The sequence below is a fragment of the Hoplias malabaricus genome, chromosome 6 (genome assembly GCF_029633855.1).
Source record: "Hoplias malabaricus isolate fHopMal1 chromosome 6, fHopMal1.hap1, whole genome shotgun sequence".
Lineage (NCBI taxonomy): Eukaryota > Metazoa > Chordata > Actinopteri > Characiformes > Erythrinidae > Hoplias > Hoplias malabaricus.
Window position 1 is genome coordinate 31,034,386 of NC_089805.1, and position 26,043 is coordinate 31,060,428.

Below are 26,043 nucleotides of genomic sequence, written 5' to 3' on the forward strand. Positions count from 1 at the left end.
TCATCTGGAAACATCAAGATGGCTTTCTGTGAATGGTTTGAAATGTGCATTGTATTAAAGACTGAAAGCAGTGGCAGTGGCTGTAGCTCCATCAGGCCACGTAGGAACATTGTGGATACTCATAGAATATCCACAGAGGTACAAAACTTTTTACTGAATTATTCCTGTTATATGGTTCAACGTTTTTTGTTTTGGGTTTTATTAAGAAGTATCACTTGAAAATCACATTATAAACAGTAATTGCTATTTCCATAGAAATGTGTGTTATCTATTACCATGTCTTTTCATCCACATTTTTTCCCTTCTTACTTCATTCCCCGATATAGCATTTGATCAGGACATTTTTACTTCTTAATATAAGTAGTGCCACTTTTAACAACCACCTTTGCTCTTTCCCACTCCCCCTCCAGGCTTCAAGCAGGGGCAAAAAAAGATGCAACATGTTTCACACAGGTCTTTTATGAATATGTACTGCCCTGAGGATACACTGCACCACCCGTTAGATTCCATTCTTCTCTGAAAATAATACTATAACATTTAGAATTTAGAAGCTTCCAGCTGCTTTTTGTCTTTTGAAATGGTTGTTTGTCAGAACACAAAGTCCACGAGTGTCAAACTGTGCCCTAAGGAAGGTCTGACTCCTTCACAGCACGCCTAGAAGAACAGTCTTACCCTAGTGAGGTGTGCCATGGGAGAAAATCTATCAGACTCGCTTAACTTCAATTTTACAACAGCACCCATAGTCCCTGTCTGTCCACAGGTGTCAATGGATGGTCTACATGCAACGTGTGTGGATTTATCATATCATGTAATGAACATGACAGCTGTGTGTTACTCATGAAAAAGAATAGTGCAGTACAAAATCAGAGATCACATTTTGTATCATTTTTTTGCAGTCATTATTATAATTAAGTAAACAGTGTTGTTTACTTTGAAATAAAAATAATCTGATAAACAGTATGTAATGCTTTCCTCTTTAAGTAGGAGGTGACAATTAATCTCCTTGCTTGCTTCAGATCTGAAAAAATACACTGGTGTTTTTTGCCATCTTTCTACTGCGAGATGAAAATGTGGCTTGTAAGGGTCTAATAGGATGTATAGCTGTTGTCAGGAAAATAAATAGACTAAAAAGAACATTAACAGTTCAAACTAAGAGGGTGCTGGTCTCAGAATAACAATTAGTTAATGTTTGGAATTATTGGATTGTGTAAAGTAGCAACATATAAGACAGAGCCTTGGAAAAGTCTGAGGGAAATTATTAAAAAATATTGAACATTTTTTGAAATGCTGAAAGTAGCTCCTGAACAGAATGGAAGCTGTAATGAAGGAACATTGTAGACATGCTTAGTGCTGAAAATGGTCTAATATATTTAAAATATATATATATGTATATATATATATAAAATGGTCTAATATATGTTTGAGGCTTCTGCATTATTTTGCCTGTAAATATGTGTTTTGGAAATGTAATAAATGAAGGATTGTCCCTTGCACAGTACTTGTAGGATTCCAGCACAGGTTCCAGAGCAGCTGGCTTTCTGGTATATTAATAAGTCAAAAGAACAGCCTGTAGTCCTTTAATAACAACCATTTTAATCTGTCCCCAGGGCCTGCTGCTCCCAAGCCTGCATATATTCTCTGTTCTGAGTGCTCCACTCACTGCTGCATTAGATCAAGACAGCTTCTTTTTTTATGCCCTACTATGTTCTTAAATAAATGATGACTTATTTATGGAGGTGGACAAGTCCCCTGACATAGGCTATTTTCCGATGTTGACTCACCTGATATGCGAGGGCGGTTAAATATCAGGGCCGGTCTAAAATGCATGGCGGCGTGTTTACCTTTGCGCTTTGTGCCGCTCTTGCTGTGTGTGGAGGTTCAGCGCTGCAGGAAACTTCTCAGCACCCACTGAATCTAATGCCAGTGTTATATTACTTCCTTCTGTGCCGGCTGAGGTCAGGTGATATGTGACTTGTTTCCTTTCCTGCCTGTGGTTGCTGTTGTAAACTTTAGTGGCCATATCGTCTCTCATGAGCATTGTACGTAGTAGCTGTTCCTACCAAAGCAAGCTAGTTTGAACATGATTGGGTTCAGTATGGAGGTGTGTGTGTGTGATAGAGAGAGAGAGGGGGAGAGGGAGATGATGGATGGTGCTCTAGGTTAGGTGAAGTATAGAGCTACACAGCTTCAGGTATACGGAAGCCCCTAGAATCAATCAGCACTATCAATTTCCTGAGAGCTTTGAGCATGGGGAAATGTATCAGCAAAATGGTGACTGCCGCGATCAAACTCACAGGTCAAAAGGAGGTCATCTAGCTTCACTCAGTTGATATAGAATAAGTTTGAGTCTATATTTTACAAGAAATCTGGAAGAAGTATGTTAAATGAATGGACTTTCCCTTGCAATTTTATTGCATGTGGTTGTGACAGACCTGTGATGCCATGACATTTCTCATCTGGTATATTTTATTTGTAAAACATGTGTAAATGGCTGTTTTTATAAATTGGACATGTGAATTTTATGAAATTTGTTATGTAATTTTATGTAACACAACTTTCCTGGTATCAGGAGGATAATTAGCGTTGGTACCACGCTTGGTACAAGACTTAAAATAAACATGTTAGCTGTGTGTCCAATGTGTGAGATTATGCCTCACTCCATGAAATTACTTCTTTTCATATAATATTTATTATCTGTATTTGAAGTGCAGTGTGTTAAGACAGATACACGCCTGAACGATATTGGCAGCCAGTTGTTGCTATCTCATATCTGTTTCTTGCTGTCTTAAATATAGATCATTGGACTGATGAATTTTGAAGCCTACTAATTAAATCAGAGGGATTAAAGATTCTTGAATTTGGTCCTAACTGTACTTCTCTTCCATATCAGAACATGACACAATGTGTGCCAATAGTAGATTAAAGACCAATAATAAATATATATATATATATATATATATATATATATATATATATATATATATATATATATATATATATATATATATATATATATGTTCAAGTTTATCCTAGAAAAATATATCGGACAATGATATATATCATGCACATTTTGACATTTTCATTAATCTGGAAGACTGAAAACCATCACAAACATGGAATAAGATGATTTTTCTGTCCTTATTTTGTGGCTTATTTTTCTCTTCCCTCTCCCCTTTGCTATCTTGCTACAGCTATATTCTAAATATAATTTTTTTCCCTCTGGATTTATATCTCTCTCCCCTCTCTCTCTCTCTCTCTCTTTATCTATCTCTTTCTTGCTGGCTGCTGTTGTGTGTGCAGGTGACTCGTCCGGGACATGTGGAGATCCAGGTGTGCCATCTCACGGGAGTCGTGAGGAGAGTGATTTTCGGATCCGCAGTAAGGTGCACTTCACCTGCGCCACAGGCTACGTTCTCTTTGGCTCCTCAGAGAGAATGTGCTTACCCAACGGCACCTGGTCTGGCACTCAACCCTCCTGCAAAGGTAAGCAAACCACAGCCACAGAGCCTGACGCACCAGCTCTACAGCAGCCTACTTTCCTCTGTCACTTCCAATCCCCGATTACTTCTGTCTTACTCCCTCCTCTTCGACACTCCCAACCCCCACCAACACACCTCAAACTGATCTTAAGGGTAGAAACGTGAGTGTGCTTCTCCGGTACAGTCAGGCTTATCTCAGTCTCTTTGATCTAGCCTTCTGAGTGAAATTCAAAGGAAAGGAGATTTAATATTCTATTTAATCTTTGATTCAATTCAGCAAATTTTATTGTAGCAGTTACAAGGTTGCACACACAGTGTTGCCAACAATGAGAAAATTGCCTACTTTTTCAGACTTCATTGTCTTGTTCATCATAATCATTCTTTTTGGCTTCATTTATCCTCTGTGGCTTATGTTAGACAACAAAATGGGGAAAAAAACAAATGAAGACTGGGTTTGAGAAATATATTTTGTAGTGTTTAAAAAGACTTTTATTTTGGAATAGACAACACAAGTTTATTTACAGAGCACTTTCATACACAAGGGCAATTCAGTAAAAACAGTATTAAAAGAACTAAAATAAAATACAAACTATCTGAAAGTATTTGTCAATACACACACATTTGATGCATGGTTGTGTGGAACACTGCATAAGAGTGCATTTATTGCATATATATTTATTTTATGTTTTATGTCAGTATTCATTCGTTACAACACCCAGCATGATTCACACGGCTATGTCATGCAGCCATCTGGAGTCCCTGACTGCAGTATATAATCTGCATTGATAGCCTTTAGCCCTAAGCAAACCAACAACTTCTTATTTACTATAAAAGCATTTTTACATCATTAGCCAGTGCCACAACTTGCCTTTACATGTTTCACTATAAAAAATTGTCTGCCATTCAGACAGCTACATGTGGCAAACCAATTGCTATGTCCTCTGCCTCAAGTGTGAACCCAGTGTTGTAACTATTGTGTTTTGTGAGGTCCAGCAGCATGTATAGCATCTACAGCGAGCTTACCCACAGGATCTATTCACAGAAGCTGGAATCAGTAGAATCCAGCAGGGGGACACAGGCCTTGTTTGTGACAGAGTACCGAAATGTGCCGTCTTGTATTCTCGTCCCAAGACCCTAATAATGGTATTTTTCCCCGAGTCTGGACCTCCCACTGAGCACAGACGCAACAGGAGACTGGCCATTGTGCTGTCATCATTTTGTGAGAGTTGGCGGTGGGATGCAAGATCAGTGTGTAATTGAGGGGGAAGGTGTTGCGCTGCAAAGTGACACACTCTGAGGGGTTCACAATGGTCAACGTGTCATCTGGAGACAAAGGGAGTGCTCAGGTTGCTTGTGAGGGGAAAATGCATGCTGGTCCCATCTCTATCTCTGTCGTGACTCCAGGGTGACAGCCTGCCATTCAGATTGGCGGCTACATTCCACATCGCTCTTTCAAGTGAAAACATGGTTTGGCTCTGCACTTAAATAGGTACAGATTGTTAACCTCGCCAGCCTCAAGGGGAATGACATCTTACCAGGATCAGATGGGCCTTGCCCGTGCTCTCTCTCTCGCTCTCTCTCTCTCACCCTCCCTCTGCTTTAGATTTGATCTAGAAGCAGAACTTAATTTGTGAATTTCAAACTAGTCAAAAACACATGCACAAGAGGCAGCCTAACCATAGGGCTTTGAAAATCCCAGAATGCCCAGCATTACCATTTAAAGCCCTGTATGGTTTAATTAGGCTGTTAGGGTGCACATTCGCTCTAAAGGGGCAATGGCACTGAAATCCAACAAAGTTCCATGCTGAAAAGCTTGGAGCCTGAATTTCCTCAAGTCTCTGCAGAGCACAAACACACACTCATAGGGCTTGACTGATTGCTTTTGCTTCCCCTACACTCACTGGCACATATTTTGTCCAGCAATATCACTATCATGATTTGCCAGCATATTTTGGTTTTCCAAAATACACCAAACCCTCCAAGGATATCATCCTCCCTGCTGGTCTCACCCAATCTCAGAGGCCTATCTACTGTATAACCTAGCACATTATCAAGGAGCTGCTTTCTACAGGGTGTGTTGTAATGTTATACACTGGCATAATCTGATATTTCCAGTACTTTTTTCTCCATAATGAACAACAATATACATTGTTACCTAAACACATTAAAACATATATTTAATTTCTTATGTAAATGTACTTTTTTTGGAGAGAAAAGGTTTTGTTCCAACAGGGATGCAGATCAAATACCATGAGCCTGACTATAAAGGAGAAATTGCAAATTAAGCAAAATAATAATAAAAAGTACCATTTTTGGAGCATTTCCTAAATGTGAGTTAGTTTGTATATGAGTCTGTAAGTGAATTACAAGTCAGTTCCATGAGGTGCTTCGCATCTAAATGTAATTAGGCGACCACAGGTTCTGTACTGTATCAGCGTCTCATTTCCCAGAACACAGGTGGCCCAAAATGTATCTGATTGGTAGAGGTTTAAAATGTTTCTCAGAATACTGTATCAGCGTCTCATATTTCCCAGAACCCAAACTCTCGCTGTCAGAATTGTCACACTTAAACCCATCAGAGCCTCACCTAAGCTTCCCTCGGCCCTTTGAGCCTAAAATCTCTTCGTGTTCAGACTATAGTGTCCTCTCCCAGCTGTCACAGTCGGCACTCTCCAGTGCCTACTTCCAGTGACTTCTTTCTCTCTCAGCCTACTGCCTCACTTTAGTTGTTACACTTGGCTAAAAAAACTTATCTCACCTAACCTCCATGTTTCTGGATTTGCATGATGTTTTATTCAAACCTCACAGCTCAGACCACAGTTTTGATGTTATGAAATCCAAATAAATTTATTTGTATAACACTTCCTTAACACATATATTAGCACATAAGTATGAGATGATTATGTCTTTAAAAGCTTTGGTTATGAGGAAAAAACATGTCCTTTTCTGGTTGATGCTTGATAACACTTCCGTAGTTAAATTATTTCTTGGCGTACTGTTAACAGAGTGTTATGAGAAACATTTTAAACCTCTAACAGTCTGATAAATGTTTTTTTTCTTTAGATGCTAAGAACCTCATGGCACTGCTTTGTAACTCTCTCACTCACATTTATATCCATGTTTAGAAATGTCTCACAAAGAGCTACATTCAGTGCATTGCACCAGTGATGGTGTTTCTTGTTAGAATCGGCATAACCTTAGCCTCAATCTTTTTTCTTGGGCAGAGAGCTTTATATTATCAGTTGGTCTTTAATAGCTTATGGATCTAAACCCAAATTTTAAAAGTTTGTAGTTCCATCCATTATCATAACTACTAATATTTATGCTGTATATTACATCTACAATAGTTTGAAAAGGAACTCTCAACCTGTTCAAACTCTGTCCAAGGCTTCATTAAGGACATGCAAACTTATCAGTCCGGTTTACTAATTATTATGCTCTAAAAAGTCACTAAATGTGTGGGCAGTTATTTTAGAATGCTTGTGTTGTCTAATTCTGGCTTTTTCCCACGTGCACCTGCACTTTATAACAGGTTTGTTTTGGTGTGTGCTAATGGAAAATTATTTAAATGTATATTTAATCCACATCATCTTTTCATAACAAAAGAAGCAAAATTTAAACACCAAAATGTCTTTGTTGATTGATGGAAATATTTATATTTTTATCCAAAACAGATGTATGATCACTATATGATAAATGATGGATAAAACTTATACGTCTTTGTTATTGTTGTTTGAAACAGCGGTACAGTGTGGTAACCCTGGAACCCCCAGTAATGGGCGAGTTTATCGGCTTGACGGCACTACCTTTTCCCACTCTGTCATCTACTCCTGCATGGAAGGCTACCTGCTGACTGGGTCCACAACACGGCAGTGCCAGGCCAACGGCACCTGGTCGGGAATAGCACCCAACTGCACCAGTGAGTGGTGGATTCTCTCTAGAAACCTACACTAGTGATAATGTTCGCAAACTGTACACTCTCTAGGGAGTATAAGACTTAAAATTTGACTTGCTGATGATGTAAGTTAAATGAAGCTTCTCAATTCTTACTGGAGCTGAAAGATATTGTGAATAGAACTACAATAAAACTTTTTTTTTTTTGTAGTCACCTATCACACCTCAATTGATAGCTCAATTGATAGATAAAAAAAGATGCCTTTGAGGAATCAGGACCTCAACTTCATGAAAATTAAATATGGCTCTCATCAAAGGAGTAATTGGAATTCCTTTGATATCAGATATAGAGAAAATTTAAGCGAATTGTCTCATTGATGTAGGCCTAGGTCAGAGTGATGGAGCACAGAAAAGTAAGCTAGGTAACTCTAAGGTAGCAGGCGGTCTGGTCTATTCATGAAAGGGGGAACAGTAAGAGGGAAGGGCTAGCCTCGGGTCCCCAGGGTGATTCACATAAAGGAATCAATCACTCTTATCTCCCAGAGGTCTTCTGAGGATTAACATTCTTTTCCTAGCTCCCTTATTTTGGTCATAAAATCCACCTCTTTAGGCCTAGAAGGCAGGTTGATTTATATCTGGTCCTTAAGCGTTGGGGTCTTGGGCTTTTATTGGCACTTTAAAGGTCTACGAAGTTGACTTTTCCTCAAAAATAAGAGGAAATGTCAAGAGAGCTCTCCAAAAAATACTGCATAATTGGAATGTCCAGTTCCTCCTGCAGAATATTTGCCTGTCTTAGCAAGCAAGCTAGGGTTGGGATTAAACTAATGATATATTCTGCAACAGTGAATAATTATTTCAGGGCTCAAGCAGCTGTCTTGGTGATGAATAGGAATAATACTGAAAAGCAGGAAGCGAAGTTAAATAGTCCAGTCTCCACTCCATGTTTCAGAGAGAACTTTGCTCATTGTAACGCTAGTAACATCACTCTTGATCATCTCTCTCCACTTCTAACAGTGAAGCACTGAAGCCATAACCCTGTTCTCTAATGCCTGTAATAGTGGTGACACCCCAAAGCACTGCAGATAGATGTTGTTCTACACGTGTTTACTTAGTCGTTCTAGAGTCATGATGCATGGCTATGTCATAGGGAGGAGTCACATTAACATTTTGTGTTAGCAATTTCTCACGATCACGACACGTTTATGTCCGAAGGCCGCAGATAGATTTTATGCCATCTCTTTGCCATGTTGTTTCTTTCCCCACCTCCCCTCAACCCCAAAGAGACAAAATGAATGGAGAATCAAGGGTGTAGAATAAGTAATGTCTCCACATCATAAATCAGGAGTAGAATTTAAGATGTTGCACGGCAGAAATAATTAAATAAATGCAAGAATGGAATGAGGTCTTGTCAGCTGCTGCAGTGCAAACTGCAAATTTGTTTCTTTGGCATTTCATTGGGAGTCAAGGCACTTCAGAGGTGCAGTACTCTTTCTCACATTCTTCCTTTGTTCCCATCATCTCTCTGCTTGTTTGTTCATTGGAAGAAAAGGTAATTGTAAAAGATCTGCAGAATTGATTCTAGGTTAAACCTTGAGGATATCTGTGAGGAAGAAATGGTGCCTGCTCACTACTATTGATTTCTCTACATAATAGTGATATCTATCATCTTGAATAAAAGAGTCAGGGGTCCCAGTGATATCTCTGTTACAGCATAAATGGGTTGTTTAAGATGATTTGTGAATGTGGCTCAATGAGCTTAGTTTCCATAGCTTGAGTCACTTTGCTCACTAGGTTGCAAAAAAATAAAAAAGACCATTAAATGGATCATATTATGTTTTCTGGCCTGTTTGAATAGAAACTGCCCCTTATCTTCAAGTCTACAAAATTGCTCTGAGTTTTAGCTCAAGCAGACACAAAGGCATGAGCTGGGCTCGCAAATCAAGCTGTTTGCCATTATTGTGGTTTTTGCAGTTTGCCCCATTGATCGACTCTGTCTTCCTGCAGTGATTAACTGTGGTGACCCCGGGGTGCCAGCCAATGGAGTAAGGTACGGTGAGGATTTCACCATCGCACAGAACGTTACCTTCGCATGCCAGCCCGGATACACCATGGAGGCAGACAGTTTCTCCGTCCTCACCTGCACCGGAAACGGCACCTGGAGTGCACCAATGCCTTCCTGCAGCGGTAACAGCTTCTTTGTTATTACAGTTTTTGTATGCAGTTAATTTTCAATCAACCTAGTACAACCCAGTTGCACAGTCAATAAAAAATTATAAAGAATATATATATATTAACATACATGCACACACACATATATGTATGTAAATGTATATACATAATAATTTTGAAACATTTTGCCTTGAAGTGTACATACATGTTATAATGTGCTTTCCTGCTGTAAAAAATAAATCTTTTGGACTATCACAGCATTGGCGGCTAACCCAGTTTAGCACGAATAAATGGAGCAGCACAGTTTCTTTGATGTTTGGAGGAATGGAGCTCTGGATTCCTGCATGTTGGCCTGCACTGCTGGCTCTGCACATCTGGACACCACTGCCTCTGGCACTGGCAGATGCTCCTCCTGGAGTTGAGCGTCCTGCTGTTAGCGTTGTATAGACTGTGCTGTGATGGATGTCATGTTTGACTGCAGTGCTTAAAGATGAACCACTGCTATAAATCATGTTTTATACGATGCAGCAGCAAATGATAAACACTGCTGTTTCGGATACATGATACCATGATACCATCAAAACACCATGACATGACAATCCTGGAATAGAAAATAAATAAAAGGAGTGTAGGTTTGTATTTGCTGACATGGTGTCTCCCTCTCTCTGCCTTTTTCCTTGAGGATATTAATAACACGGACAGTCTCTACAATGCAGTCCACTCACATTCATTGTAATTAATTTTGTGACGGCCAAAATGACTCCTGTCATTATGCCATCAGGAGGCAAAATTGAATTGAGTGTGTCTGTTGTCGTTTGTGTGTGCTGGTGATGGGAAATTGTGTGTGTTCTGCTTTGGTCATTGCTTTCTCTGTGCTCACAAAAGGCCCCAGCCCTGAATGCCATTATGCTAAGCTTATTATGATAGACGCAGATGTCTCATTTATTCTGGAAGGCAGTGGCTGCCTCCTGCTTCTTAAATGATGTTGTGTGGACAAATCTGATGCAGTCTGAGCTTCATGCCCTCACTGTAATCTGCTCTGAATTTCACTTTCACACATCCATGAATATGTATGCTAATATCACAGAAAATGAGCTGACCTAAAACCAGTAATGAAAAAGGCTCTCATCTGAAAATCAGGTGTGTGTGCGTGCGTGCATGTGTGTGTGTGTGCATGTCAGAATGTCGTGTGTAGGTAGATATCGCCACTGCATCTCGCTCACTCTCTCTGTCTTTCTTCCTCAATAACTGCTTTTGTTTTTGCTTTTTCTGTCTACATTCTTTTTCACTTTAGCTTCCTCTTTCACTCTAACCCTCTCTTGTTCTTTCTGTCACTCACTTTGTTTATTTCTGTCTCTCGCTCCATTTATTTCACCCCTTTTATCTCTTTCAGACTCTGCCTCGTTCTCTTTTTCCCTCTTTACATCTCTCACTTTCTTTATCTCTTTGACACTGAATCTCTAACAAGTTATTTCTTGTGTTCTCTCTCTCTCTCCCTCCCATCCTCCCTTTCTCTCCTTTTCAATCTTTCCCTTATGCCCTTGCTGTATTTCTCTCTTTCCCCCTTGCTGTCTCAGCCTCTTTTTTTCATATATATTATCACTTAATGCTGCCTTCTTTCTCTCCTTTTTTGTCTGTCTAAATCTTTCTCTCTTTCTCCTTCTATCTTGCTCCATCTTTATGAGAAAACAGCTGAAGTTTTGAAACAGCATGCATTTAATATTCATTAGCTTTGAAGCACCAAACCCTGTGTCCAGTCCCAATGGATGTGAACCAGGTCATGTCTTACACCAATTCAGAATATTAGTACAGCTTTCAGGGATTTATTACACATTTATAGCCTTTATTATAACAGCAAGGGGATGACAGCAAGATCATGGGGTAATAGAGAGTCGGGCTCAGCTGGACATATTTCGCTGTGTTGGTTTTGCAGCTATAACTGCGGTGGTGCCTGTCCCTCCTAGTGTCACCTTCTCAATTAACTATTACATGGAAAACTAACTGGAAAATGTAGATCCTGCTGTGTCCCAAATCTATCACATAAACTTTAGCCTCACCTACAGTCACAAGTCGCCGTAGCAGTCCTGCAACCCTGGGCCTCTGTAATAAGGGCTGATCCCACACAGGCTGCTCATTGTATCAGCAAATCCATTTCATCCACTATTCCGTTTCTTCATGCTCCTGGCTTTGTGGCACAGAGTGTGAATGAACAAGAGGCCTGTGTGTGTGCCCGCGTGTTGGTGGGGGTGGCAGTGGCATCATGCCTTCAAAGGGGACATGAGTCATCAAAAGCATCCACTCAAGCGAGGCGTGAGCTGAACACACAGACACACACGCATGCACGCACACACACACACTAACAAAGCCATGACTTTGACTCTCTCCTGCCTCCACACATTCTGCACAGCATGAGTGGGTGTGTGTCACTGTGTAACTTGTTTGTTTAGAAGGCAGTAGGATGCAGCGCCTGGAGACTGATAACAATAGGAGACAGCTTAGTGCACTGCTGTCTGAAGGTAGATGAAAACACTGTGCCTTAAACTCAGATAAAGCCAGCCAAGTGGGTTTAATTGGGTTTTTGGTGGCAATAACCAGCTGTTAATTAATTAACCTGTATACTTGGTAGCACAGCAACAGCAGAAAATCCGCTGCCCTCCTCTCTGACGTGTCAGTTCTTTTACAGAATTAAACAAAATTTCTTTTAATTTTTCTCTCAAATCTCTTACTGAAGAAAAATGATTGTACACCCTGCAGTGAAAGCTTAAGCACTAAAGATTACACATGTTGAGAATAAAAGCAATGTGCACCCGCCACTTAGGGTGACAGTTTGTGCTTAAAACTTTTCAAATAAATAACAAATTTTAAAAAAGTATTCATTTATCATATTTTATTATGATATTATGATTATTGTGTTAATTTCATCAGAAGTGACTAATACCATGTTTATGGAATTCATTGGAAAACAATGTACCACTTTTCTTTTTTTATTTGTTTATAACATTTCTTTATTTTTTTCAAAAATGTTATGAAGATTGTTGAATTCTAATTCCACAATATTCATTATTATTATACGTTTTCTTGAGCTGATTATGCTTCCATGCTTTCTCACCAGCTGTTACCTGCACTGCCCCACCACCCATCTCCAACGGGCTGCTGGAGGGCAGCAACTTTGAGTGGGGCACTAGTGTGAGCTACAGCTGTTCCCCAGGTTATGAACTTTCCTTTCCTGCCATCCTCACTTGCGTAGGCAATGGCACCTGGAGCGGAGAGGTGCCCCAGTGTCTGCGTAAGTATATTTCTCTTAAAATCATGCCTTAAACTAGACGTCTAAGACCCCGAATAGAGTTTCTGCTGTTCTTTCTTTTGTGTCCATTTATGAATAAATACAAAAAAGTTAAAAATAGAAGTTAAATTGAGTGATTTGTAAAGTCACTTTAACATAGCTTTAATTTACTTATACTTTACTTAATAGAAACTGCTTTACATTAACTCAGCATGTAGTGTCCACATTCGTTTAGATTTTGTATAAATTTCTATCAATTTCTGCAGCTTTGCTCAAATATATTTAGAATACCTTGGAAGATTACAATCATTTCAAATTTAAGCACTGGGATTGATTGTCCGATCCATTGCAGACCTCTAATGCAATTATGATAATGTAATGATAATGTGCAATTATTTGTCATTGTACAATGTTCAACAAAATGTGTCTTCCGCATTTAACCCATCTGTGACAGTAAACACACACACACACTAGAGCACTAAGAGCTGTGAACACACACACACAGAGTGGGGGGCAGCCATCCCCGGCACCCGGGGAGCAGTTGTGGGTTCAGCGCTTTGCTCAAGGGCACTTCAGCCTTGGATGTTCCCACCGGTCCTGGGGATTGAACCAGCAACCTTCCAATACCAAGCCAAGCCATTAGGCCACGGCTACCCACATTAGGCCACGGCTACCCACATTAGGCCACAGCTGCCTCTAAGCCCTGACCTAGTGCATACCAGTCCAGTGTTGGGCCAGCAAGCCCAAAAGCACAACTCGGCCAAACACCATGACAGATCTCCAGCCCCTCTTGTCTAAAAAAGAGGGGCACCCTTGCTGAGTGCAATGTTGCAGTGGTGTCAAGGGACTTCTGGAGGCCAGCTGCCTAATGATTTGTATTACTGCTTTTAGACAAGGTGGCTGAGTTGGCTGACAGTAGAGGCAAGAGCCAGCTGTGAAAGTTTCTGAATGTCGCTGCACTGCTTTGGTGACATGTGTCAACCTCACAATATGGAAAAGCATAAAAAAATCAACCTTTTTATTTTTTCCATAAATAAAAGTCTGAAAACTGTTGATAAATGTGAAATCATGCATGTTGCCTTACCTATAAAATACATTTATTAGGTCTGCAGTTGGGTTTAATTGATTATATATTGTAAATCAGATCCATAGCCAAAGCAATTATTACTAAGATCTAAAAGTCAGGGATTGAAATTGGAAAAAATTCTTTACAACTCTTAAGATTCAGTTTATTGCCTGTGATGTATGACCTTCTTGTAAATGTAAATAGCACAGTTTAGTTAGTTGTTTTCTCACACAATAAATGACAACTGAGGTTGAACCTTCTTTGACACATTAGAGATTTAGACTGTGCACACATAATTGAAGAATCCCTTGAGGCTAGATTGCACAAAGTTGTCAAACATTTTATACCATCCCACACTGAACATAAAAACAGAGAGGAGAGGGAGTGTGAGGAAACTGAGGTAATCAGCACTTACAATTAGTGCCATCTTATCTTCCTCCCCTGACTCTAACTGGGTCTGCCACTCTTCAGACACTGGAGCTGACTGAGACCACATTTTCATTTACATAAAGAGCAACTTACAATTTTAATTAGGATGGTTGTGTTAAGAGTGTTGCCCAAGGACTCTTACATGTGTAGTGTGGTGTGCTTAGTGAACAAAGAACTGACAAATAGTCTGCAGTGTAAAAGTCAGTAGTATTACCCATTGTAGCACTCTAAGCAAATACACAGGGAGTATTCCAAAATAATGCACCCAAATAATAAAAAATTCCTTCTTAAAGAATTAAAATGTGGAAAAGTTTACACAAAATTAGAGACCCATCTACTAATAATTTAACTTTTGACCCAGAGGAGATTCAAACAATCTTTAAGAACTATTATAAAACTCTGTACTCCCCATCAAATTTTACAAATGAAACCGAAATTCGAAACTACTTGCTGAGACTGGATCTCCCAACAATAGATCCAAATTGGAGTGAAGCATTAACTTCTCCAATTACCAAGGATGAACTGGACAAAGCCATTGGCAAACTGAAGGCCAACAAAAGCCCACCTTTCACCTCTACTGTTGGAATCCTTTAATTGGTCACTTAAGAATGCTACCATCCCACCCTCATGGAGGGAGGCGGTCATCTCCGTAATCCCCAAGGAAGGCAGAAATAAAGAATATTTTGAGTCATATCGACCAATTTCAGTGCTCAATGTTGATTATAAACTCTATACATCGATATTAGCCAAAAGGATGGAAACGCTACTACCCTATTTGATTAATGAAGACCAGACAGGATTTATAAAAAACCGTCAGACTCAGGACAATATCAGAAGGACAATTCAAATTATAGATACAGTCAACAAGCAAAAAATAGGTACTGTCTTGGTCAGCCTCGACGCTGAAAAGGCCTTTGACAGAGTGAGCTGGCCCTTTCTGTTCGCAGTTATGGAGAGGATGGGCTTCAGTAGCCAATTCATAAGGAATATACAAGCCCTCTACAAGGAACCAACAGCTAGATTAAAGATTAATGGCACTCTCTCATCTAGGTTCAGACTCTACAGAGGTACTAGGCAAGGATGCTGCTTAAGCCCCTCACTTTTTGTCTTGTTTATCGAACCATTGGCGCAAGAAATTAGGCAAAATAATGATATTAAAGGAATAACGATAGCACAACAACAACATAAAATAGGATTATTTGCAGACGATGTTATCACATATATCCAAAATCCAGACTCATCCCTTCCTAAGGTCTTTACAATCCTAAACGATTTCGGACAGAAATCCGGTTATAAACTTAATATCATGAAAACACAGGTACTTTGTATCAACTATACTCCAAATAGATTAATTAAAAAAAAGTACAAATTAAAATGGGACTTGGAAGCATTAAAATATTTAGGAGTTAAAATTGTAAAAGACTTGAATAAACTTTTCACGGCAAATTACAGAAACATCAACGGCAATCTAAATAGAGATCTTGCACAATGGTCATCCATCCCTATGGATTTTAGCTCCAGAATCGAAGTGATTAAAATGAATGTACTCCCCAGATTGTTATACCTGTTTATCTCTCTACCAGTCCGAATCCCAGAATCCCAGTTCACAGCCTGGGACAGACAAATATCGAGGTTTATCTGGGCAGGCAAGAGACCGAGGATCAAATTCAAGACATTGCAGTTGGGGAAAGAACAGGGAGGACTTTCTCTACCAAATTTAAGAGAATACTTTTACGCCGCCCAATTGAGATACATTGTATGTTGGTGTTCTTTAGTCTATACTGCTAAATGGAAACAGGTAGAAATGACCCAAAGCAAAGTCCAACCTCAGGCCAGACTGGGAGAGAATTGGCTCAGATACCAGGGGGATGATAACTTTACCGTAGTAGAAACATTAACAATATGGGCGGAAATAGTAAAGAGATATTAGCTCGAGGGAGACTGCCGATTACTGCTGTGGCCTTCATACACTAGTACTTTCAGACCAGGAAGCACTGACCAGACTTTCAGCAGGTGGACGGAAAGAGGTATAACAGCAATAGGTACTTTGACTGAGGCAAATACTTTTAAGTCATTCGAAAAGGTTAAAAAAAGAATTCAAAATAGAAAATAAAGACTTGTTTCGATATTTGCAGCTGAGACACTTTTATGACACCCAGGTGAAATCGCAAATTTTAGATAACTGTAAAGGGCTAGTGCAAATGATGCTGAACTCAATTAAAAAGATGCCCTCTAAGACCGTTTCAAAACTTTATACATGCTTTCAAAAATGCAATGGGAATAATTCATATTATGCAATAATTAAATGGGAAAAAGAAATGCAAATGGATATATCAGAGGGTGATTGGCATTTGATGTGTAAAACACAACTCAGCTCCACCAGCTCCAGAAGCTGGAGAGAATTTGGATGGAAGAATTTATTAAGATATTTCATTACACCATATATTAAAAGTAAACAAATCAAAGTAAATCAACCTTGCTGGAGAGAATGTGATCACATGAATCCCAATCACCTACATGTCTTTTGGTCATGTGAGAAATTACAACCATTTTGGTCGGAGGTGGTGAGGATAATAGACGGAGTCCTCAATTATAAGGTTCCAAGAGACCCAAGGGTTTTATACCTTAGACTGATCCTAGAGGATGTGATTCGAAAAGAGGACGTCTACATCTTTAAAATAATGATTGTGGCTGTGAAGAAAGTTATTACAAAGAACTGGACGAAAAAAGAGCCACCAAAAGTAAAACACTGGATGGAAATAATGGAAGAGATCTATAAAATGGAGAAACTGACATTCCTGCTGCGGCTCAAAATTAACACCGTTGAGTGTAACTGGCGGAAATGGACACTATATAACAACCCAAATGCAACAGGTTTACATATTTGAGAACTGTCACCCCAATGTTCATGTTTTTTGTTTGTAATTGTTGTTTTTGATTACGTTCTACTCATGTTTTTGGAAAATAATGAAAAGCACTAAATAAAAAGTTAAAAAAAAATAAATAAAAATAAAAGTGGAAAAGTTGTGCCAGACATAGTGGTAAATAACTATTTCAGATCTACATTTCAAATACACAGTTAAGGAACATTATCTGAGATGTTTTGTAAGAAAAGAAATCATCAATAATTTTCAGTCATTTGATTTAAAAAGGCTGTCCAGCACTGGTCGTTGCTGTTGTATTTATACCACACTAGAATCTTGCTGTAGGCAAAAGGCTGTCACTCAGTTCTCAGTGGTTGAGTAATGCTCTATTGACAGGACTCACTCTTCAATAATAAATGCTTATTTGATTCTTAGTGTTTATCATTTTATCAGTATAAAAAAAGTATAGTACAAAAGCTTGAAACTAATAATTAAGAGAAAATCAATGGTTTGAGTCAGTAATTTTCATTTGGCTACATCAGAAGATATCAGGTGTTCATTGCACAGACGTAAGCAGCAGCAGAAAGAGAGCAGAGAGAGCTTGTGCTCCTGCAGGAATGAAAGTGTGCCTCGGACTTTGTAGTCTGTGCACTGATTTTTTTCTCTCTTTCTGTCCCTCTCTTTCTTTTCCTCTCTTATTTTATATCTTGACAGCATATCTATAATTCATCAAGAAGAGTCAAGTTTGTAGTGCAGGATCTTAGCGCAGGAGTCCGCCCGGCACATTCATTATGAATCAACCTTGCCCGTGACGTCAGTTCCCACACTTATTGATTTCCCCTCCAGAGGAGCAGTGCTTGCTGGACAGTGACAGGGTCACAACTAATGCTTGCCCTGGGAACCCTCAGGCCTCTCATTCTCTTTCTCTTTCATTCTTCTCCACCTCTCTCTCCAACTCCCTCACACTCTCAGATGTATTCAGTGGATCTGAATGTAAAAATGCTTTGAATTATCTGTGGGATTGGAAATTATAGGACTGTAAGGGGAAAAATCATATTCCTTCAGCAGGACAATCAGGCAAGGTTATATTAAGGGCAAGAAAGTGACACACTATTCTTTAATGAGAGCCCTTGTCTGTTGTTTCTCTCTCTTGATGCTTGGATTTTGATCGCGTCCAGTGCCTCTCTACCCAAATCCAACACGTATTCAATACAGTCTCCATCCTGCAGGCACTCACTTGGCTCTTGTTGTGTGTGCCAAAATGTTTTTTTTTTTTAATGTTTTTGTAGATTTAGTTAGTTAGTCTCCCCTCTTTTAAGCTCCCATATGGTCACAGCTGTGAGATTACCTTGGATCTATGTAACTTTAATCTTGAAGAATGAAAAATGGCCTGTGTTATCATCATGAGCTTTAGGTGTATTCAGGTATTAATCTTAAGAATGGTTATTTGGTAACTATTATTCATTAATGACTAATGAATATTTCTTTAATGCAGATGCAAGGCAGGTCTATATTTGCAGATATCAATGGTTTTTGCTTGATAATTGGGGAATACCCTGTAATTATATCCAACATTAAGAAAGCTTTTAAATGGTAATAGAAAACACAGTATACTGAAAGGAAATAAAGCTTAAATTCTACAAATGCATTTTACTTGGGCCAATATAAATGTGAAGTAATTGTTCTGGCGCCAGACTAAATAGAGTTTAAGGAACCATCACCAAATTATCAGAATGGATCACCAGTGAGATGCTCAGTTTGGTAACTAATAGTGTAAGGAACTGAATTGTGGGCTATAAGAACTTAAGGGATATAAAATTGAAAAAGGCTGTCTCCTGAAAATTTGTTAGCACATATATCATGAAATGGACAAATTATGACGAGGGCTGTTGATATCTTCATATACTCTGTCTCTCTTACAGCTAAGTTCTGTGGGGATCCTGGAGTACCTGCCCATGGATTTAGAGAAGGCCGCAGCTTCATTTACCAGTCAGAGGTGTCCTTCAGCTGCAGTGCCCCCTACATCCTGGTGGGCAGCACAACACGTATTTGCCAAACTGATGGCACCTGGAGCGGTTTCCAGCCTCGCTGCATAGGTACATCACCAACTCTGATACCAGCACAATACATGCCCTACTTATTCCCAATCAATGCTTAGAAGTCTGCACACTATTCCGATGATGAACGGGCTTTGAAAATGATGGAAGGGAACTGTAGGGAAATGTGCTCTTGCTTTTCTTGATAAGTGGGATCAGGCTTGTTATATTGGCTTCAATGCATTAGTTTGATCATATTAATTCAACAGGACATAAGGCCTTCATCACTGTCTGCTGAAAAGTGATATGGGTCTTTCCACAATAAATGTGCTTTTGAAAGGTACCTGAATTCATCATAAATGAATGCATTCTTCATCCCCAGCCTTCAGCCTAATTGTTTGGAATAATATGAAAAATGACAATATGAAAAATGAACATAAGCAAGATTGTTAGAATCACGTGTGATGTGTTTAAATTTTTCAAATAGTTTGATTTTGGTCAGGCACCTAGGCCTGAACACTAGCAGTGTAGGATCAGTCAGGTTTTATTTTAGAACAGTTATAGCTGATATGGGTGTACATATATGAGTCTCCAAAAAAAAAAGAGAACCTTTTCAAAATCCACGTAAGTATTGCTGAAGTTGGATACTTCATTTTGGATCCCACACCAGTTCATCCCAAACACATTACACTGAGAATCATCATTCCAGAAAATACAGTTTCACTACAAAGCCCAAGGCTGCATTCTTTGTACCACATTCTTGGCAGTGGGCATGGTAAACTTAACCTTATGTTAGGCTGCTTCACAGCACCCAATTTCATTTCATAGTTTTCTTTTGAAATTAAAAAACCTTTGTGTGCAAATTTTGAAGGTCTAGGTCCACTATTCACTATATAAAATTATAAAATTAACAGTTAAACCATTATCACACTATTCATTTAAGCATTAACTTCCAACTGTCAAATTGTACACTAATGTACACTAATACATAATGAAATGTTTGCTGTTAGGAATAGGGCATCCATGCTGTGATGATTTGATACAGCTTTTAAACTACTCTAGATCTTCTACATCTTCCTGTGTTACTCAGCTTTGTTCAAGAGATGTATAGCTTCATTACACTATTGCTAAGAGGGGGAATTTCTACATTTACTCATTAATAGTTATGAGTTTTTAATTAGTATATTCAGTAGCACCACAGCATAGGCCTATCTGCTTCTCCAGTGACCACTGCACTGGCCATGCACTATATTGACATTTCCAAGTTGTCATCATGTTACAAGTCAAAATGGCCATTATAAAGAATAGGATATTACATAGAAGATCTGAGCAGATTAAAGACAACATTATTCTCTTGTAGAAGTTGTACAAAGTACAAAGGAAATATTTGAGGGAATTGCAGGAAACAACACTTGAGTTAATACATGTTAGAAAATATATCGCTAACAACCATGAAAAATATCCCAGCAGATCTCTATGAAAAACTGACAGCAATCTCCAGGAAAGACTGGAAGCTGTGATCAAGGCAGACACAGTAAATACTGTTAATGTTGTTATATTTAGCTGTGGAGACTTGTGTATTTGTTTGATATCTGTTTTCTGCTCTGTCTCTAATTTTTGCTCAGTACTGTAAATATACTTAATAAAGTAGAGTGTCAGTGTTGATCCCAATTCATTAAATATAGCTTGAAAATACCATATCGCAAAATGATAAATGTTTATTCTGCTTTCCCATTTTAATGAATGAATACATTTATATTGCCATTGCTCAGCAAAAGTGTGGCCAATTAGGTTCACATTTAAGAGCTGGACTTTGTGGCTATACTATGTTGTTTGTGTTCTCAGTGAAATCCATAAGAACAAAATGTCCAGGGCTATGCTCTGCTGATGCGCTCACAAACAGATCCAGCTTATACCATCCACCCAGCTATAAGGAAGTACCAATCACACTCACAGGGGATGAAGGGCTGTGATATGACTGTGTGTTATTTCTGCATGATATGGATAAAATATATGCCATTGCGCTACTTCTTCCTGCAGTCAGTGTGATTCTTCAGTGAAAACAGATACAGACATGGCTCCACTGTGTAACACAAATTGCAATTTTATCAGACCATGTTAATACTTTTGATCCCTCAAAATACACTTAAGAAATATGTTGTTAGCCAGCGATGCTTGAATGAAACGGTTGATTCTGAAGTGTCAGCAATCACAGAATATCTGTATGTGTGTGCACACATTTATATACCTTAGCATAAAGTGTATAGTGCACATGGAGGCTGGCTGTCTTAAGAGCAACAAAGACTTAAGTCTGTAAAAATATTTCATGATGAATAATATCAACTGCTTCTTCTCTGTTATAATTTGGATTTTTTATTTACTCAATAAGCCAAATTGCTCAATTAGAGTCAGTAAAATAATTAATGTAAATAACTATTTACTGCTATTTCACTTCAGATTAGTGTGTTTATAAGAGCAGAAATAGTTGTCAGGCTTTTTTTAAGACCACCCCAAGCAATTTAGACGTCTTCCATTAGTACATCAGGTTTCTTCCCAAATAGCACTTGTCAGTAACTCTCCAATTGAGCTTCATTATTTTGATCACCTCCCGCCATGGACTTGTGTTTTTCTTATTTATCACCAAGCTTAAGAACAAGCACAACAATGTTTAGCGACAGCAACCCCCGAAAAAAATCAATGCCCTCCTTCTGCCTCAGCAGGCCCAGCCCGCCGCTGCCCCAAACTGCCTCCATGCTTTATTGATAAAGTTATTGTGGAGAAGAACAAGGCCATTCCTTTTAGTGGCCTCGGAGGGAAGGAGCAGTTGGCAGACGAGAGGAAGAGAGCTCAGATATGAAATGTGGAGCTGTGGCCAGGGGAAGTTAAATTGCATCAGAGCCATAGGCATCTGCAAATTCGACCCTCCACAGCCACCATTGCCTCTTTTTACGGTGCCACTGTCTGCTGGGCTTTGCTTAATGTCACTGAAGAAGTCCTTTTCAGACACAAGCGGAGGGAGGCTGAGGGTTCTCAAATTAATTATTTAGCCAAGCAAGACAAATCTTTTGCAAAAGCAAACATGGCTTGTAATCTGAGCCAGACTGCTCCATTTAAAGGGAGGAGAGGGTTCAAACCAGCAAGAGTGGGCAATGATCCGCCCTGGATTCATTATCACTAGGTCCATTTCTCGATTTTTGGAAAAAGAAGAATGTAACCTTTTCATGTTTTAAAATGCCTGGATCACTATGCAGGCACATTCTTTGTTACTTATTCCCAGAACTACAAATGATTTAATTTAAACTGTTTCCAATTAGAGGATATTATTCAGTTTTTAAGGCTTATTACTCCATATTTTCTATGAACATAAATAATAGTAGTGCATAGTACATTTGACTCAGTTATTGCTGTGCAACTGTATTGTAATATATGCAATGAGAGAAAAATGAATTGATGTCTGAAGCCTGGCTAATAGGATATAATAATAATGGTAATGACAATAAAAATATAATAATAACAATATGTTATATATTTTATATAGTACCTCTGACATACTCAAGGATGACTTAAAAATTGAGTATAAAAAAAATATCAGAGAAAATGAAAGTATTCAGAAAACAAGATAGGATTTGAACCAGGCTCATTCATATTGGAATAAAAAAAATTTATAAAAGTAAAAATCACAGCAGCTTTTGCAGAAATCTTTATGTAAACTGTCTTTCAGCATCTGGCACCAACTCTGGCAGTGTCTTACTGAAGCTTGTAATTCAACCCATATTTTCTCACGTATGTGTAAAGGCATAGTGTACTTTTATCGGTCCTCTCCATTTTGTGATGTGTAATTAACCAGCACACTTACTGTCCCCCTCAGAGCTGCAGTTATCTGATTACAGTTTCCTGCTTATATTTCCCACATGATGCCATTCTCCTGTCATCAATAAGTGCACGCATAATTGTTTTTAATTGAGTAAGTAATTGAATAATTTGTCCAAGCATTTTTGGAGTATTATTGAGGTGAGATGAATGGCCAGCAGGGGACCTGGGGCCTGAGTAATATGAGCTCAGTATTTGTTTAGAGCCTTCAAGGAGCTTAAAACATTACATTAATACAGTCTAATGACACACTGTGGCCACTATGTTAATAATAATAAGTTTTACAACTAATCATGACCATTGTTTGATAAGGAGTGCATTTTAGTGGACTGAAAAAGATAAAGCAAGTATTTAGTTGTTAAAGGGCACCCGTCCTGCTTTTTGCATAGAAATAATTCTTGCATGTTTTTATGACATGTCGTACACCAAATGACCTACTTAATTAAGGAATTTATTTATAAGTGAAAATCAAAACATTTTATGTGAAATTATGTAATGTTTCACAGTTTTCAAAATGTATGCCTTAATGAAAAAACACAAACATACAACAAATACACCATAGTTGATCACATAGTTGCATGGTTTTTCTTTTTTTATTATTATTTATTTATTTATATTTTTTTGCTTGCGTTGGTCATGATCAAATAGGTCTCATTTTATTCAGTTGAATGATACACATTTCTTACTTAACCTTTATAACATATATTTGCTAACTGACTCTTCTCCGATTGGCTGCTCTGTACTATGCTGCTTCAGAAGTCTGAGCTAAACCACTCCTATGTACACTTTACTATGAATTTGTGGAGCTAAACTGCTCTAGGCTGAATGAGGGTCTATTGAAAGACCAGATTTTTCAGGTAGATTTCCATATATGGACTGTCTGGACTGAAGAGTATTTGACGTGCTCAGTGCTTAAATACTGCATTTAAATTTAATATAAATAAGAAAATTGGCCTTCCTAATGTTATAAAGGTAATACTGCACAAAGCAAGGACACATACCACTCACTTGTGACGCAATCTGAATGAGATAAAAATGCTTGTACTGTCTTTTGTAGGATCTTTCTAGGAATTACCGTTAAAAAAAAAAAACTAGAGAAGAATATGAGAACTAGGTCACACTGCCCTGTGTGTGTGTGAGCGAGCGAGAGAGAGGTGCAGGGTGGGGTGGGGGGGGTACAGGCTTGTGTGACTAGGTGCACGTAGTGTTTGGTATTTGCATCTTAACCAGCCCCTGTGCTTGCACCAGTGGAAGCTTTGTGAATGCTCCCACAATCTCGACCCCCTCTGTCTATGACAATACCTAACTGCATCTTCACAGGTGGTGATTTAGGATGGGAAATGTTTTCGCCAGAGTGCAGAATACAGAGCAACACGCTTGTATAAGGCTTTGCAGGCCATCCTGCCGTTTGCACGCCTGCATTGAATCCTCGCTCTCTGCGTCAGCTCGCCGATGTGCTCCACATTCCAATTACTGAGCAGCACAGCTGGCTAAGAGCCCCCCACAGCTGCAGCAACATTGCCCCCTGCTGGGCCTCCACACATTGCCTATAAAAAAAATCACTGTTTCAACACTGCTGCAGTACTTACATAAACACCCGCTCAATAACCATCACAATAACATAGGTCCTAGCGCCCGAGAGAGAGAGAGAGAGAGCTGAATGTTTATGAGCAACACCCATCATTATGCTACACTGTTGTGGCTGCTGTACTGTGGGTTGATAGGGAGCAGGTATATGAAGTGGCTGATCAGATCTTGATTTCTCCCCCCCCCCCCCCTCTCTCTCTCTCTCTTCTCACCTTGCTACTTTTCTCTTTCCTCTCACTATCATTTCTTATTTCACCTTTTCACACTCTTATGCTATCTTTCTCTCCCACTCATTTTCCTCCTCTTATTCTAACACAACCACTCTCTTTCCATCTCTTCTTAAATTCATCACTTTTATTATCCCATCTTCACCACTAAACATTTGTCTATATGTCTCTCTTTCTCTTCCAATCTTTCTCAGAACCGACCCGCACCACCTGTGAGAATCCCGGGACACCACGATACGGTTCTATGAACAGAACCTTTGGCTTTAAGGTAATGAGATAAATAACGCTCACACTCACTCTCACATATCAAGTGTTAAAGGCCCTGTATTCCTCAGTTTACATATAAGTCCTGTTGGAAAATATTTACTTTGTGCTTAAATGGTTCTGCAAGAGGTTAGAATGGTTGATTTGTTCAGGAAAAATGTGCCTGTTTAATTTCCCCCATCACAGACTGAATCATCTGGACTGACATGTTGGCACCACTCTCAATAACAATAATAACACTCAAGACACCGCCATGTCTGTTTGTATTGTGTGTTTTGAGGGGGGTCTGTAGGAATAATTTAATTATAACGTATAATACTATTATACAGCATTGCCCCCGGTAAAACTAATCCAGTTCAAGCAGGATTTAGTGCGTCTATAAGGGTTGGTATAGGTGAGCTTTCTGTGTGTTTGGCCTGTTATGGTTTGATTGGCATGTTTATTTGTACTAATACAAATGAGCTGATAAGCTGCCAAAAGCTATTGTAACAAAATTCAAGAACACAAGCATGTGTGTGTGTTTGGAGAGTGAGTGCTCCACACTGCAGACACAGCAGGACTAGCAGACACATAAGTTCTGCTTCATTTTGTGTCTCTAATGAGCACAGAAATGGGTCTGTTACCCAGAACTTGAGAAGTGTTTATATTGGTTTATACTGATAAACGGGGCCACTATGAGGTAAATTACCTTCTTTCACACCAAAAAGGAAAACAAATGTGCTCATTGGCTGCTTGGCTTCTGAATTAAATGAAACAAATGCAACATCAAAACAAACAAAAGGAGTTTAATGCTTACACCAAAGGCGCCGGGTAATACACCAACATGTATGTGTGTGTGTTTATGTATATATCGTATAATTATTTAGAAGACCAGA

At 38.9% G+C, this 26,043-nt stretch overlaps 1 protein-coding gene across 3 annotated transcripts in view; it reads left to right on the forward strand.

Moving 5' to 3' along the window:
* The window catches only part of csmd3b (CUB and Sushi multiple domains 3b), a 484,418-nt gene that overhangs the window by 443,095 nt on the left and 15,280 nt on the right, over positions 1 to 26,043 (forward strand). For all 3 annotated transcript variants that reach the window (XM_066675840.1, XM_066675838.1, XM_066675839.1), the window contains exons 57-62: positions 3,301 to 3,483; positions 7,222 to 7,398; positions 9,378 to 9,557; positions 12,655 to 12,828; positions 19,107 to 19,280; positions 25,099 to 25,172. In XM_066675840.1, coding sequence (XP_066531937.1) covers positions 3,301 to 3,483; positions 7,222 to 7,398; positions 9,378 to 9,557; positions 12,655 to 12,828; positions 19,107 to 19,280; positions 25,099 to 25,172 — 962 coding nt within the window. The remainder of the gene's footprint in view (positions 1 to 3,300; positions 3,484 to 7,221; positions 7,399 to 9,377; positions 9,558 to 12,654; positions 12,829 to 19,106; positions 19,281 to 25,098; positions 25,173 to 26,043) is intronic.